General features: G+C 39.1%; 1 protein-coding gene and 1 pseudogene across 1 annotated transcript; both read left to right on the top strand.

Annotated features, from left to right (window-relative positions):
• The first annotated feature begins 4,221 nt into the window (after window positions 1-4,221).
• On the top strand, window positions 4,222-9,433 carry LOC102705519 (annotated as a pseudogene).
• A 4,356-nt stretch (window positions 9,434-13,789) lies between these two features.
• On the top strand, window positions 13,790-17,662 carry LOC102705240 (rhomboid-like protein 19). The gene is made up of 8 exons (XM_015835099.2): window positions 13,790-14,059; window positions 14,382-14,497; window positions 14,884-14,944; window positions 15,145-15,311; window positions 15,662-15,773; window positions 15,865-16,067; window positions 16,674-16,805; window positions 17,132-17,662. The coding sequence occupies exons 1-8, from the start codon at window positions 14,027-14,029 to the stop codon at window positions 17,358-17,360; spliced, it is 1,053 nt and encodes a 350-aa protein (XP_015690585.1). The 5' UTR covers window positions 13,790-14,026; the 3' UTR covers window positions 17,361-17,662.
• The last annotated feature ends 272 nt before the right edge of the window (window positions 17,663-17,934 follow it).

Raw genomic sequence — 17,934 nt, 5'->3', positions numbered from 1 at the left:
AAGTCTAACTCATCCCATCTCATCTCTTCCACCAAACAAAAAACATGGTCCAACTCATCCATCCAACCAAACAGAAAAATGAAACCAACCCATCCTACAATCTAAGGATAGAGCCAACCCAACCCACCTCGTTCACGAACCAAACACATCCTTATATTTAGCTAGTGCCATATAAAGATATCCACGTGTCAAAAGTGGTCTTTGTAGCTTTATAAAGATTACTTGACCATTATGAAAGGTGTATTAGAAAATAAAATATTATAAGTTACCTTTAGCTGTATAGTCTACGTATATGAATTAAATAGGAAAAATTGCGAAGATGTCATTATAATTTTACGAAATCGTAGATATATCATTCTGACCCATGTGTTATTGATTTATGTGGGCCCTATATGTCATCGAGATACTAGTGACATATTTCTGACTTTGCAAAATTACAATGGTAGGGTTGTAAATTTTCCATTAAAATATATTGTCTCTACTCTCTTGTGAGAGAGATAAGACTAGTGAATGTGATTTGTAGGTTCTACATTATCTATTATAACTTTATATATTGTATAAATTGAAGTAAAAAATCATCTAGATTCTAGATACGTCCATATATCTACGCTGGGGATGCTGCCAGATCGCGCAGGGCCGGCCAACTTGACGTCGACGGTAGCAGCCCGGCGTCCACTGCTGGCATCAGCCGTGGGGCGGACACGACGAGCAAACGCCCCGCCATCGGCATCTCGCTGCTGCTAAGAGCATCTTCAATAAAAGGCTAATATTAATCCCAAAAATTAAATTTTAGTATTAGAGACTAAAACCTTCGAATGTCTAAAAGCACTCTTAAACTTTTAGTATCCCCAAGCACATTCACTTATTGAGCTAAATTTTAGCATTCTACTAGGATTCCAAATACAACAATTCGTCACTCTTGGGAACATCCCAGTTGGCTGCTGCCGACGTCTTCCTCCCGGTCATCTTCATGGCTGGTTGATAGATTTCACTAGTTGATGTACCTAAATAGGGTTCTATGATGTAGCTCAGCGTAGATTGCAATCTGAAAAATATATTGACGTAGCACACTAAAGTATTATAACAGATATATACTAGCTCATAAAGTTTTTTGTGCACAAAAAGCAGAATGATTATATCCAGCATTTTACTCTGAAGTATAATACCAATGATTTTAATTGAGACAAAAGATTAACATAGTCCATTTCAAAAATTTTAGGAACCAATTATAGGGCCACGGTTAGAGATGGGGATGGTTTTGACCCCAACATTTATTGGCTTGCCCCCAATCCAGGATTTTAGGAGCTAATTTTTAGCCTGCTGTTGGAGATGCTCTAATTACTGGAGTACTTCCATCTGGATTTAAGTGCATTCGTAGCTTTTTTTTTTGTCTAACATTTTGACTTTTCGTTTTATTTTAAAATATTATTCATATTTTATCATTTTATAAAACTCTCTCCATTCCAAATTGAGTATCATATAAGGTCTCGATACAAAGACCAAGAATCTATTTAATTAGCATTGGAAAACTAGAGTCACAAATCCCAAACTGCATGTATACATGCATAATCGAAATTTATAAATCACATCAAAGCTGATTGGGTAGGCACATGTAAACATTTCATGTGTGTTAACCAAAGGGTCTTTTACACTACAATTAATGCATAATAGTCTATCTTCTCTTAGGGCACATACAAAGATGATTATTAGCTGACTCTCTCAATCGTCACGTAAGTAAATTTGGTGACGTGAAGGGAAGAGAGGGAAGGAGAGAGAAAAGCTATTGTCATACATGGCAACGGCTTAGAGTCGACTCTTAGCATTTATTAAAGAAAACTTTCTTGCATGAGAGTGTATAAAAAGGAAACTAATATAATAAAAAAAATATTTTATACATTAATAAAGAAACCATACTTGACTCTACCTTTGTATGTATCGTTATAAAATAGACTCTTGTTGTTGACGTGGCTTGAGATAGAGCTCATAAGCTCTACCATTAAACATGCAATGCACTTATATGATGACCAATTTGTGATTCCTAGTTTTTCCTTGTATGATGATCAATTTAATTTTTTTTAAATAAGACGTGCAAAACCACACTTTCTATGGGACAGAGGTATAGCTCGCGTACTTGTCATCGGCCATGTATCGTGTGGAGTGCATATATGGTAGGATGTTTCACATAATTATAAATTATTTTGAGTTTGTTCTAAATTAAATATCTTTAAATTTAAGTTTAACCTAATTATAAAAACACCTGTGATACTAAAGTTGGTTTTATATATTACCTCCTCCGATAAATTATCTTTACAATATGTTTATTTTGTATCGAAGATATTGCTATTATTTTTTCTATAAACTTAGTTAACCGTAGAGAGATTTGGAGTGACTAGGAGGGGTTTGTTTCTAGGGGCTAAACTTTAGCCCCTAGTCACATCGGATGTTTGGATACTTTTTATAAAAAATAGTAAATGTATACTATTAATAAAACCCATCCATAATCTTGGACTAATTCGCGAGACGAATCTAATGAGCCTAATTAATCCATGATTAGTCTAAGTGATGCTACAATCTGCTAATTATGGACTAATTAGGCTCAAAAAATTTATCTCGCGAATTAGCTCTCCTTTATGAAATTAGTCTTTTTATTAGTCTATATTTAATACTTTAAATTAACGTCCAAACATTCGATTTGATATGAGGCTAAAAAGTTTAGCCCTATCTAAACACCCACTGGGATCGAGCAGCAACTGGCTGATCCATGCATGTATCAGGTATGTATTCTAGAAAGGCAGACGTACGTGTGCATGAGGGCTGCAGTGACGTGAGTTCGTTTGGCTGCATGCATATCTGTATGCACGCACGCTGTTTTGGGAGGACGATCGGCCTTGTCATTGATCCCGATGGCCCCGGCCGGCACCTGCATGTCAGCGTCACCCGGCCGAGGTGTTCCAGAAGCTGGCCAGCAAGTATATCGGAGTATGTATACAAGACGACGGCTTTCACCCCTCGTTGTTAAAATTAAATTTAAGTTTGAGTAGAGTAAATCAGCGATCCTTAAATTTGTATGGATATGTCATCTAGGTCTCTGAACTCTCAAAATGTATGTTTGGGTCCCTGAACTTGTCTGGTGTGTCATATAAGTTTAAACGGGCTCTGACCCACTCCATCCGTTGATATGACATGCTATAATGGCGCCTACGTGTTGGTGAGAACATGTGGGTCCCACACGGTGACGACGTCACCGTGTGGGACCCATATGGCCCACTAACACGTAGGCTCTAACGTGGCATGCCACGTCAACGGATGGAGCGGTCGGAGTCCGTTTGGATCTATATGACACAACAGACAAGTTTAGGGACCCAAAAAAACATTTTGAGAGTTTAATAATCTAGATGGCACATGTACGTAAGTTTAGAGACTGCTGGTGCACTTCACTCTTTAAGTTTTTATATTATAGTTTATTTTAGCCTTTGTTTTTAAGTTATTAAATATATATATATAGTTATACATTATTGTTTATTTTTAAATATGTTGTTTGACTTTTTTTATGACCATTTTGCTTCTTTATAATGTCTCTCTTTTGCTTCTTTACTATGGGCGCGTTTACAGCCAGCACATGAGCCAAACTTTTTTTTTCCAGGTGCACGCTTCCCGAACCGTTAAACAGTGTATTTTTTCTAAAAAAATTATATAAAAGTTGTTTAAAAAATTAGATTAATTGATTTGTCAAGTTTGTAAAAATCAGTAGTCAATTAATCATGTGCTAACAGTTTTCTTCATTTTACGTGCGGTGATTAGACTCATTGGCAGTGCGGATGATCCATATCTCTTAGCATATGTGTGTGACAAATGACAATATCGCAATTGCCAATTGGCAAGCTTGGCATACACCCGCAATGACATGTAAGAGCATCTTCAACAAATGCCCCATCCCACTCTCTAAATTAAATTTTAGCCATTCTAGTCAAAAAACACGCTCCAACAGCCTCTTCAACCGGCCGGCTGGCCAAAACCCTCCCTCCACTGGTCAAATTTGACCTTTCTATTTGGCTGGCCAATAGTGGGCCCCACACAGCCCATCTCCTCCATCCCCACACGGCAAGCACGGGAGGAGCACGAAGCCGGTCGCCGCACCACACCATCGCCTGCAACGCCGACGCCTGCAAGAACACCACCATCAACCACGACCTCCACTTTATCTCCTAGGACAACCCGCCCATGCAGCACCCGTACTACCTCACCGCCGGCGACTGGGACCGGATGCTCGCCAGCAAGGCCCCCTTCGCCCGCAAGTTCCGCCGCGACGAGCCGGTGCCGCCGTGGCCCTGTCCGGCAGCGAGAGTGAGACAGCGCTCCAATCCCCGTGCCGCCGCACCGGCCGTGCCATCCACGCCGTGCTGCCTCCGCGCGCAGGGACGCCGTCGCGCCGCGCCGCCTGTTGCCTCCTTGCGCCGCCTCCCCGGGAACGGACGCCGCCGGCTCCGCCGCCGCCTCCATCTGCCGCCCTAGGAAGAAAAGGGAAGAAAAGAGAAGGAAAGAGAAAAGGAAAGATAGGAGAAAGAGATTGAGGGGAAGGGAGAGAAAAGAAGGATGACACGTGGGGTCTAGGTGTCATAGACTCCAAATAGAGATTGTGGAAGGAAAGATTGTTAGAGTAAAAAACAAAATTAAGTGGTTAAAATAAAATGAAGAGTTGCCAAATAGACATTTAAAGAATAAGATTTGGAGAGACCGTTAGAGATGCTCTGATATGCTCGCAGAATATCTGAAAGCTACCTCAACACACTACCATTAGATTCTTTGCAGTTAACCATCCCAACGTACGGAGCGCAGCTGGTGTCCTCGTAGAACGTATTAATACTAAACAATTGCACTAACGTGCATCGGGTTAAATTAATTTTAATTATATAAATTAAAATACTTTAAAAATAAATTATTTTTAATGTTTATTTAATAATAAATTAAATCATAACAAGATAATCAATACTTATATAATTCTTTTTATAAACTAAAAGTCACAAATGACAAATAAAAAAACAGATAAAGCATTTGCAGAACCATGGTTGTCTGATGAAGAAGGAACCGCAGTATAACAAGGCTCTCATCGTTTCTCTTTTTGGCAGAGAAGGCGAAACAACTTATTTGCAATGGAAAATAATTTTTAAGTAAAACTTTAGTTAGAAAATTAATTCTAAAATTAAGTTTAAAAATTCAAATTTTAGTTTAGAAGCAGTTACAATTACAAAAAGATTGGAGCCAAATAATCCTTCCTTTTCTACTATCTGTTCCAAATCACTTGTCGTTCATATTTGTTCTATGCCAAAATATTTATCTTGTATCATCAATTTCTACAGATTCGTATAGTTTAACAACACACAAATTATATATGATGAAAATACTTTTATGGTGAATATAACAGATACATCCAAAGATGCTTTACTGTACGAAATTTTAGAAAATTAATGGTCAAAAATATACATGATTTACTTAACACAAACTAAGTAATTTGGAACTGGGTAGTATATAAAGTACAAGAATTGTGTCAGTCGTTGGATTCAAAAGTTCCACAAATATCAACCATTAGAAATATAGAAGCGGCGCATGCTGCGCGGCCGCGGAGGTATGCCACGTCAGAAATGAATAGTGCCTTTTTTTGGCCTTTTGGTCTGCCCGGTTGGCTTGCTGCTAGCTTCTGCTTGTTTGGCTTCTACGTCCTCTGCGCGCGTCTCGCAGCTGCCGCTGCTCGGTGGCCCTCCTCCCGGGTTGGTCCCGCCGTCAGTCGCCGCTGTCAGCCGCTCTGTTAGCCGGGTTGGAACCGCACACGGCACACTACCGCTGCTCCTCACTAGGGCTTTGCTCACCGCAGGGGGTCCCCGCGACGCGGCGCTGGCAGCCTCGAGCGACCACGTCGCCGGGTCGGCGTTCTCGTCGCGGTTGTCGCCGCCGTCGTACGGGGTACACTTCGTTGGCTCCGAGGGGTGGGTACTCGACCGTGCCCTTCTACTCGCCCTCGTTGTTCTTGTCCATCGGCCAGGCGGTCACCATCGGGTTTGGTGGATCCAGCTTCTTTTTCGTGCTCATGGGGTTTGCTGCACTCCTTTACCTCACTGGTTTCCTCTCTGATTCTTCTGGCAGTAGCGTGCTCACCGAGATGGAGAAGACCACCGTTCTCAACCTGCAGGTTCTTCCTCTCTCTTAGTTTAGATTTTTTTTTTCAAGGGATTTGCATCAGCAATAAAATGGGTCGATCGTCATTATCATTCTTACATTAGGCAAGAAGAGATGTAAATTTTTGTTACATACTTAGATACTTAGATTGATTAGTATTATACATTTATACTTAATCCACTTCTTGATTAGCATCGGGTGGCATTGTAATCGAACATGGTCTGCTAGACTGATTGTGTGGTACTGTGGTACACTACGATGCTTGAGCAGAATTGATATTTGAGGCTATTTGGCTGCGAGCTACTTTTATGAGGTACCAAATTCTCTTTCGATTCTTTGTAGGTGAATAGAGGATTCCATTTTTCACTTTCTAATCTATACTTATGTTTATAGGTTGGCTTGCTGGGCATGGCCCGATCATTTCAGAAATAGCTTGATTAGATAGCTGAAAAGGCAGATACATCTACCCCAGCTGGGCTGAGCTACGAGCTAACTGATAAAATCAAAGTTAGCAGGTCATATATGCTGCTTTGTTTTAGCAGGTAATTTTATGGCATGGATATTTTGAAATGGCATAATTGTTCTGTTCATTTTGATTCTTATTGTTTCAGCAATTGACTGGGTTTATTTACCTTGCTTTGTTCAGAGAGATACTCCGATTGACATAGTTTCATATGGAATGATACCATGAGGGGCTTTTGGTTTTTTAGCGCAATCTGGAAAAGAAAAACAAAGAAAACAATGCTTTGTTTTACAAGTTGTCTTGTTGTCTGCTATACATCCTGAAATAAAACTTCTATTGATAATGTAGTCAAAGTATATAGACTACATTACACTGCAATTCATTTTGAAAACTTACCAACATATGTTATTTTCTAAAGATTTTTACTATTACTTTGAAATCATCTTATATATGATTTCTTTTCTGCTGTTTTGTAGAGACAACATTGGCATTACTTAGGTATCCAGATTGCTGCACTCAGCTTATTCATCGGTATGTATGCTTTGTCCTTGAGTTTATATTAATTAGTTTATGCCTCTCCCTTCCATGGATTATTACTGAGATAATTTGATATTTTATTCTTATATCGTCCTTCAATAGAATGTAATTCAACTTTACTGTAGCTCCTCGGAAAGTGAAAAATAAATGTTAGATAATACATTTACGTATGGATGATAATGACAGTCATAGACTTGCTAATTTTTTAAACTGGTATCAGTATGTGTTCTTCATATAATCTATAAGCAAAATAGTCACCCCATATGCAAGCACTATATCATGTAATAGTCGTTTGTTGCCACATCATATATATTTGGATTTTGATCAGCTCCTTTTTTTAATATATTTGTTCTCCAGGCTGATGTGAAACGAAGCATAGATGATGGCGAGAAACGTTTTAATCAACTATCAATTCAAGAACGAGGCAAATTTGATGAAGAGACACTTGTTAATGTGAACAACATCAAGAGACAAAAAGCAGGAAGCCAAAGATCGAACCGTTTTAGCAACAAGTACATTGTGGTATGGTTATTTTCTTAGACAAGTTGATTAGGTGATAAAATGATAGGCATTTTTGTTATGTGATACCTGACATGGAACTTCGTAAGGTGTTGCAAATGTTGCTCCACAGGACACGGTCAGGACAGTGTGGCCGAGCTCATGGTAATTATATTCTCCTGCTTGTTGTGGCCCACTTTAGTAGGCAGACTAATTTAGTTGTTGCTGCATAGGCTAATGATAGGAATTATCAATACAGTTCTGAACATTGTGTTGTTTGCTCTGGGTGCAATCATACATCGGTTGGCATCGCACACGATGCGTTAAACACTTTGTTCAGTGAGACAGGTGCTGGCAAGCATGTACCTAGGGCCATCTGTGTCAACATTGAGCCCACTATCATCGATGAGGTTCGCTCTGCGTCCTACCGTCAGCTCTTCCGCCCAGAGCAGCTCATCTGTAGAATATGCCAATATCCTGCAAGCAACAAAGAATGAAATGAAGTCTGATGTTTCCATAGAAGTGTTTCTATTAATGTAAGAACTATCTGCTTTATATCCTTGCCTTTATAAGTGTGCTAATATAATTCAAGCAATGTTTCCAGTTCTGCTCTGCTTTATTACATAACCAGTGTTGTAGATGATCGGCAATATGTGCAGGTATAGGAGAACGAAGACACGTGTGTTGTATACAAACTGCTACCTAATAAATTGGTCATGAATATGTTATTTAAATGTTTGAACAAGCAGTCCTGATGCATACATGCAACATGTTTATCTGTACATATGAACATATGCATTTTTGTATACTTCTTAATTTTTGTTATACCTAGATACATCAGTTCTTAAATTTCCATAGACAATTAACATGTGAAATGAAGATTTGGCTTCAGTTAAATCAAAATTTTCATGGAACAAATATCACGCATCCATGGAAATTGGATGTTAGCCTATTAAATAGCTGCACAAAGCTAGCTATCTGGGTTTTAAACATTCATATATACATTTACATATATCGTTTTTATTTCCACAAAAACACAGTGCTTCTACTCTTCTTCTCATGACTAATTCCTCTGTTTGGATGTATTTTAGGAAAATGTCACAAGCTGAAGAACAAATTCTATTCCTCTTGCAACATGCCTTTCTTCAGCCTGGTACGTTTAAGACAATTTGCAAAAGTAAAAATATATTCTAATCGCTATCCAATTATGCATCAATTCTATTAAGAAGAGTTCTTTGCTTTAGATACATCATATGAATTGAACTGTTGAGAAGATGCATGCATTTATGTTATCAATTATATTGCCAACTTACATGTATACAGGTGCTCCCCTTACCCACCTTTCAAAGTTTCATAGAATGGCATTGGTAAATAAAAATTCCATGCAAGGCATCTGTACAACGATATTGATCAAACTTATATGGAACCATTCCAGAATCAGGGTTTGCTAAGGATTGTTTTTCACTTTTAGTTTAGGAGGACATCCCCAAAGTATTTTGTTTGAGTGAACATGGGCATAAGTGCATCACCCGATCCATGCAATTATTAATGTACTACAACATTTGTGCGTATATCTTTGTTTGGCTATTTAGGTTGCATTCTTTCTCCAGATTTTTCCTCGCCTTTTGCTTTTATTTTGTAGATGGTGTTTGACTTGCTCTCTGTAGTATTTCCCCACTAAGCAAGCACTGATCAGCCTCCTATTCATGTCAATATAGTGTTTGCCGATGAGAATGTAATATTTTTACACATGAGCATATTGTTTTGTTTTATTCCGTCACTTAGTGATCTTTTTTTATAATCTCAATACAATCAACCTCCAATTATCTGCATGTAACTCAGCTCTTCCCTCTTGATCAACCTACATCAACCACATCATGAAGTGCTTATATCAGAAAAGTTTCACCAATGGCAACTAACATCCACCCCCACAAAGAAAGCAAATTGAACTAGCGATCCCACCAGCGCTAAAAATGATATCCTTGTAGCTAACGGCAAATAGATCCATCACAATCAACCACCAAGCATCTACTACACCGCTGTCCATTTAGCCTATTAAGCAAAATATGTTGTGTACAGGCTGAGGCAGCGCGCCAAGGCGCGCTCCAGTCTCTAGTTAGATTTATGTGTCGCTACAACACTGAGGGGTTTTTTTGTTCCCGCGGTGAGTAATTGCTCGGTCTCATGACAAATGGGGGCAGGCGGTGCCTCAGTCTCCACGCAAGAATGGCACCCGGTCAAGAGTCGGGGCCCGACAAGGACACTGAGGTCGATGGTTGAGGCCCAACAAGGACACTGATGGGGGATGATTTCCCCCGATCTCTTCATTTAACCTAGGGGTGATAACAAGCCAGCTTGGCTCGATTCGGTCTGGCTCGTTAGGGTAACAAGCTAGCTCGGATCGGCTCGTTATCGTAACGAGCTAAAAAACCAGCTCGGCTGGGATCGTTACAAAGCTCGAGATGACTCGTTGAACCATGCATGAAAAGTAAATCTAAACAATTTTTCAATAGATTATACAAGCAACTTTTTAGTTTAAACATGAAAATCATATGAAATTGTATCTAAATATTAAAGTTTGAACCAACATATCACATGGTGAACCTACGAAGTACTGAACATATGTATTCTAGGGGTGGAATCAATGAACACACGTGTCTTTGGTCTAGCTCGTTAGGCTCGCGAGCAGCTCACGAGCTAGCTCGTTATCTCTAACGAGCTAAAATGCTAGCTCGGCTCGTTAAAAAAATAAAACGAGTCGAGTCGAGTTTGTCACGAGTCGAACAAGCTAACGAGGCACGAGTTTTCTGTCCACCCCTAGTCCAACCCCATCCTGACCCGCCCGTTACCAACCCTATATCTTGGGGCGGGAAAAACTCGCGACTTACTAGCTTTCTCGACTCAGCTCATCGTGAATATGAATCCATGCATACAAGCATATTCAAATTGGGCTCGGCTGACGCTTGCCGGCCAAACCATCCACCGAGCTAGGTCCGGGCCTATATATTGAAGCACAAAAACCTATAAAAAATAAAATTTATTAAAAGCCCAAAAATAACTGAAAAAGACCGAAAAGGCTCGGCCTGGCCCAAAAAGGCTGGAGGTCGAGTCGTGAGCAAGCTTTGTTTTATATTGATTGTTGGGCTCAACCATGAGTTTTTAGGTCGGCCTTTTTCCAGCCCTGCCCAAAGCCTAACCTAGCCCAGAGTTTGAATAGGCCTAGTAGAAACATTTTGCAGAGATTTGAGTGGATAAAAAGATTTATGTTTTACCTCTACAACTTGTAGGAAAGAATTTTTTTTCTTTGCTTTTCCTATATTGGATTCGTACATATCAAATGGCTTCCATAGGAATTAATCCTTAGAAATCCAAATCCTTTTGATTTTTCTCTAAACTGAATAGACACTTAATGGTAGAGCCAACTACTAGTAGTTATAAAGTAATATTGGAGCTAACATGTACAATATATTAGCTATAAATTTGTTATATTTATTTTGTTATATCTCTTTCTCTCACTTAAGTATTTAATGCATATATCTTGAGCTATATCTTGCATGAAGCCAACACTACTCACTTTTTTTCTCGCTCACTTAGGTTTGTAGTTGGCTTGTAGTCCATTATCGTACTTGCTCTTATATAATGGGCAAAATTTGCTACGGGGCATTGAAAAAACGCGTAACTAGCCGGTGGACACCGTAAGATCATAAATTTGCTGCAGAGCACCATAGAAATATGGTAATTAGCTGGTAGACACTCCGCTCATTATTTTATTATTTTTAGAGTAAAAATGACGAGATTGCTCTCGGTGACCAACCCGTTATGTCGACTGGGTCCGGTCGAACCAGACTCAGTCGGTCTCGGCGCCGCACCACACCCGAACCCTAGTCTACAGAGCGACTGAGCAGACGGGGCAGCGGTGACCCAGCTGCAGCGAGGGTGGCGGCGAACCGACCACCGAGGGCAATCTCGTCATTTTTAAAATTTTTGACTCTAAAATTAATAAAATAATGGGCGGAGTGTCTACCAGCTAATTACCATATTTTTGTGGTGCTCTTCCGGTGTCCACAGACTAATTACACGTTTTTTCGATATCCTATAGCAAATTTTGCCTATATAATGTGTATATTGATTTCTTTCTTTCTCTCATGATTTCAGAGGAAGGAAATACTAGAACTGTGTTCGTTTCTCTACGCTGGAAAAATCTCCTAAACACGCAAAATGGATCAAAGCATTAGCACATAATTAATTAAGTACTCACTCTATTTCATATGCATGGTAAGACCTTTAGCTATACCTATATTTAAATATATTGTTTGAATATATGTCTAGATTTATCGGTATATATCCATATGAATATAAACAATACTAAAATAACTTATATTATGAAACAGATGTAAAATTAGCTTAAAACATGATATTTTGATTAATATCATCTTCTAAAGCAATTTTCATGTATTTTTTTAAGAAAATACACTATTTAATACTCTAGGAAACGGATGTATAAAAACGAACGAGTAAAAAGATGAAAACTTGCAGTATCCAACGCTGCCCCTAGTAGTAGTATAAAGGAAGAAACGAGGTCGGGCGCTTAGCTATAGCTAGGATAATTTGAGATGGGATGGTACCAATCAGGCCAAACCACTGAATGGAGTTTGACCTGACCTTTCTTTGGTCCGTTCGGTTCTCAGTTAACTCTTGCCTAATACGAGAAGACATAAAACGTGTCAAGGAGGCATATAGCTAATATAAACGGTGTGTTGACAGACTACGCTAAGTTAGAGCAAAACCAGCAGCTCGTGCATCACGTCATTCATGATATGAAGAGAAAAACAGACTCTAACAGATCATACATCCTATCATGTAAAAATAGATGGTCATCCAAATTAGAAAGAGGTCATTCAAAAATTTAGATGTTCTCTCTTCTTCGTCCATATTTCAACATCTAATCACAAGAAGAGAGCAATATTAACATGAAAATATGTGGTTGTAAAATATTAATGGAATAAAATATGTATGATGTATTATGGATGATCTTTTGGATCAATTGCAAGGTGATATATATGAGGAATCTTTTTTTAGATGATCATCCAAATAACCACATAGAGGATCATATTTGCATAAGCTGTTGGGTTTGCTCCACTGTAAGAGTGTTCGTCTTAATGAAAAAAATATACAGAATGCCAGAGGTTGTAACAAACAATCCACGTAACACGTGTTTGATAAGATTAATTTGTCTCCTACGATTCGTCCGTGTATAGGATTTATACTCTCTATGTTTTTATTTATTTGACGTGTTAACTTTTAGATATATTTTTAATATTCGTTTTATTTATAAAATTTATATAATTTTATTATAATTTAATTTATCACTAAAGGAACTTTAAGCATGACTATTTAGATAAACATTTTAAATAAGATGAACGATCAAAGATAAATCTAAAAGTTAATACTGTCAGATAAAAACAGGGGAGGATGTGTCTAGATCAATTAGCATTTATATAAATTTTGGAATGGTCATAAAAATCATATAACCTGAAATAAAGATAATACAAAATCAATGACCCATTTAAGCAAATTTACAAAACAATAATGAAACCACACTCAGTTATACGTTGTGAATTGTTGTACTACTCCCTCCGGTCAATTCAGTTATACGTTGTAATACAAAATAAACTATATTTTTTTCATAGGACAAAGGGTCCGAAAATAAACGACGTCAATTAAAAACGAAAGGAGTATTATACATGCATCAGCCTCATATTTTTTGCCTTTTAAGTATAAACGAAACGGTTTATTAATAATCTAAAAAATAATCTTGGCTAAAACATTTATATACATGTTCTTGTCGTTTTAAAAAGAAAAGACTAAAACATAAACTACGATGAAAATTCTAAAATTAATTTCAATTTTAAATTTTAAATTTTGCTAAATAAGTATAAGCGTATGCGTAAAGCTGAGGCTAAGTAGTTTCCCAAGTTCGCAGTATTTGTAATTTAAAAACCTTAAATAAGTAAGTAATAAAAACCGAGTATAAAGAGTCAAGAGTGTGCAGTATTTAGTTGGATTTGGACCGGACAGAATCCCCGACGGGGCCCATCGTCGTCAGATTAGAAGGTCTCGTCCCAGTAGGCCACTAACGTAAAAGTTTCGTCGGCGAAGCGAAACCAAACCCACCCATAAAACCCCACCACCTCCGCCACCGCCTCCGGCGGTAGCTAGCAGTGCACCTCGACCTCGTCGGCCGCCGCCGTGGCTTCGACCTCCTCCGCCTCCGGCGCCGCGCGCGGCCGTCTCTTCCGTTGTCCGAGAGTCCGAGGTAGGAGAGGCGCGCGCACGCACCGCGGGACGGGAGACGGGATGGGCGCCCCCGCTTCGTCGGCTCCGCCACCGGTAGGTCGCCCGCGCGCTTCGCGCACATTCACGCTGCATCGATCGCCTCTCCAACCGCCCGCGATCTCGCTGACCCCCGTCCCCTCTGCCTGCGTCGTCGATCGGAGAGATCGCACGCGTTGCGCTTGCGCTGGGATCCATCGGCCGCGTGCCCTTCTAGAGCCACCTTCCGATCGGCGGAATGAAGCGCGTGATTTTGCCCGCGCCGCCGTCGGAAACTACTCGCCTCTCCTCATGATCAGCCTTTCTTATTTTTGGCTCCTAAATCACTGGCCGTGGGCAGTTTTTTCACAGTGTTTCACCGTTTGCGACGATAATGCAGGTCGGGAAATCCTTCACCAAGCTGTGCAAGGGCCTCGCCGCCATCCTGTTCCTTGCCCACGTTGTGATCCGGCTGTTCCCTTCAACTGTCACCTACCTCGCGCTTATTCCCTCCAGGTGCCAACCTTCGTCGTAAACCCCCAGAAGATTAATTGGCCTTTTTTTTTCATGAGAGGCATCTAAAACATTTTTGCGTTCTGGTCCTGCATTTGGTATTCAGTGCATTTTCTTGCCACTCAGATGTATCTTGAAGGAGCAACTATGTCCACGATTACATCACGTTTGCGGTTCATATAAATTAGAATGTTCATTTGTTACTGATCTCTTAATACCTGACCATGGCTCACTGACTCTGTTATTCAGTTTATGCAACGAGAAATATAATTATATCAATGCACAGCATAGATCTTATTAAGATTTTCCTTTTTTTACCATTTTGTGAAATGGCTGCAATTGATCGAGGCGACTGTTTCCAAATGAATGATTAAGTGTATCTTTTACAGGACAATCCCATTTGCTTGGAACCTTGTAACTTCAGGTTATATTGAGCAAACAATTCCCGGGGTAGGTTTTGCCATTGATGTGCATCAATAGCACGCATTCTGACTTCTTATATTGTATTCTTCGACCATCTTTCTCTAGCTTTGTTTCCTAAGTTTTGTTAGGCTTGTTCACCTTGGACACTCATTAATATACAGTTATACACTTTACCTATTGCATTAGTGCAACTGCAGCCTTATCTGACACGGATGATGCACTTACAGGTGATTGTCAGCATATCTGGTCTTCTTATTTTGGGAAAAGTGTTGGAGCCTTTGTGGGGTGCTAAGGAATTACTGAAGTTCATTTTTGTTATCAATCTCTCAACTTCAGCATGTGTCTTTGTAACTGCTATTGTTTTGTACTACATAACACAACAGGAGAGCTACCTGTAAATGCACATCTATGCAATGACTTGCCAGTAAAATTGGGTAGTTGCAAATCAGGCTCTTCATGTCCTTCAAACTCTGCGCTCTCGCTTTTAGGATTTTTGTGTGCAGATTGATCCAATAAATACATGATTCCTCTGCTCCTCTAGGCTCAAGTTCTTTGAAATGAGTATAGCTCACTTGATTTGAAATTATGATTCTAGCTTCCATTTTTCCTTCCGATAGGATCAATAATTGATACGATGAAACCAGTGTTATCTAGCGTGTTCAGAATGCATGAAATGTGATTTTTTTCTCAATATAGGATCTCTATGAATGAATCTTGACCATGAAAAATTATTTGATTCTGCAGTTACACACCTGTTTCTGGGTTCTATGGAGTTCTTTCAGGATTTCTAGTAGGTATCAAGCAAATTTTACCTGATCAGGAGATTAATCTTTTCTTGCTGAATATTAAGGCAAAGGTTTGTTCACATCTATTGTTAGATTAATCCAATTTGGCATTGAATCTTGTCCTCGAGGGATAACTGACGCCTCCATTTTGTGTTTACTCAGTGGGTTCCATCTCTTATTGCACTTATTTCGGTATCCGTAAGCTTCTTCATGAAGGAATCAATGCCATACATTTCAATCATATTATTTGGCATCTATATGAGCTGGATTTACTTGCGTTACTTCCAAAAGAGGCTAGAGGCAGGCTTAAAGGGGGATCCAAGTGATGAATTTTCATTCTCAAGCTTCTTCCCTGGATTTTTGAGGTACTGATTTTCCATTGGGATCTTTCATCTTAATACGTGCTGTTTCTGTAAACCAGCTGAAGTCCAAAGCAATCACACAGTATTTATGCAAATATTTGAAACATTATAGGGTCCCCCTTGAAATAAACTTGTTTTGTTGACTAACACGCAAATATTCCTGTAAGTAATCAAAATGTTCAGGTTTACTTTATTTATGGGGAAAAGCCAGCCGTACTTACACAACAATTATAAAAAAATGCTCAAGAATTTTTTTGCCGAGCAAAAATGCTCAAGAATTGAAAATTAACCCGGGAGAGGATTGGTGAGTACCTAACCAACACTCTGGCAAGCTAAGGCAGAAGTTACTAGGAATTCATGATTTCATTCTGTCATCTTAGCACCAGGGATTGTGCGAAGAGTTCTAAAAAAATTCTTCATGGATTTTTTATATATTACTCAGCGTTTTTAACTAGCTATACAGGATGAAATTTTATTGAAATAAATAAATCCAGCACTCTATTTGAGTTCAAAAGTCCATAGGGATTTTCTTCTTAAGAGAATTTTGGGGATAAATGCATATTTTACATTCCATAAGATATATTCTTTCTGATCTATTGAAACATGCAGGCCAGTTTTGGACCCAATAGCATCTGTGTTCCATACACTTGTTTGTGGACGATCTGAAAGATCTGAAGCCAACGATCAGACACTGGATGGACTGTTACCTGATTCATATTCTGTTGAGGCAAACCGGAGAAGGTGTGGATTCTGCTTTCCTTTTCACCCTATCTACTTCGTGTTTGGAACCATCATATTGCTGACCATATGATGTTACATTCATTGAACTGCATCTTTACAAGACTCTGAAAAAACTAAAAAAAATTACAGTAATGCAATAATTGTGTGACCTTTTTTAATATATATAAAAAAATTACGGTTTTTCGGCGAAATCTATAATTTATTTTATAATTAGACGTTTAATACTTTAAATATGTATACCCGATGTGATGTTTTCGTAAAAAAAAATTGCAAACGGGGCTCAAGAACCTGCTGGCTGCTGTTTGACTACTGTTTGTTCACTGCAGAGAAAGGGGTCAAAGGGCACTTGAGCAAAGGTTGGCTGAAAAGCTGGCGGCAGTGAGGAGCTCGGAGACCATGCCTCATCACCATCACCAGCAGCAGGAGGCGGAGACGAGGATGCTTCTGATAAAGTCTGAGCACCCTCTTCCGCGTTTGGTGGACTCGCAGAGTCGCAGCTGGAGCAGCGTTGTGCTGCTAGCCTGCCAGGAGATTCTTCTAGGAATTGGAAAATAACATCATATGTGTGTTTTGTTATGTCAGTCTGATGCATCCTCACGAGCTCCTTTAAGCCCTAATTTGCAGCTAGAAATCGTGGCATGAGCAGTGTGTAATGTGATCTGTCTTCACTGTCTCGGTGAAAAAAAAATTACTCCCATTCCCATTTCGTAACGTAAGTCTTTCTACATTGTCTACATTCATTACGATTTATATAGATACTAATAAATCTAGACATACATAAATTATATACATTCTTTAATCGCATGATTTTGGTTATGATCCTCTGGAACGGTCGATATGAAGCTAACAGTACCAATTACCGCAAGACAATGAATGAATGTTTCACTTTGAGGCTTCTGACACTGTTTTTCCTCCATACTATATCTGTACTTTGTTGTGTATTCTGGCCCAACCAACTTTTCCCAGCATATCAATATCACGTGCGAACTGGCATTTTATATGCTTGTGTTATACGTCTTAGGCCGCGCTTTCGTTTGGATTTAACTTATCCCGGCGTGGAAAATATAGTAATAGATTAATACATGATTATTTAATTATTAATTATTAAAAATATATAATAGATTAATAT

Source organism: Oryza brachyantha, chromosome 3 (assembly GCF_000231095.2).
Source record: "Oryza brachyantha chromosome 3, ObraRS2, whole genome shotgun sequence".
Lineage (NCBI taxonomy): Eukaryota > Viridiplantae > Streptophyta > Magnoliopsida > Poales > Poaceae > Oryza > Oryza brachyantha.
The sequence above is the reverse complement of the archived record's forward strand: the minus strand, read 5'-3'. Positions and strand labels throughout refer to the sequence as shown.

Coding starts and splice junctions, on each gene's coding strand:
- LOC102705240 (XM_015835099.2), top strand. CDS start 14,027: ATGGGCGCCCCCGCTTCGTCGGCTCCGCCACCG. Junction 14,945..15,144: donor TTGAGCAAACAATTCCCGGG/GTAGGTTTTGCC, acceptor ATGCACTTACAG/GTGATTGTCAGCATATCTGG. Junction 16,068..16,673: donor TTCTTCCCTGGATTTTTGAG/GTACTGATTTTC, acceptor TGAAACATGCAG/GCCAGTTTTGGACCCAATAG.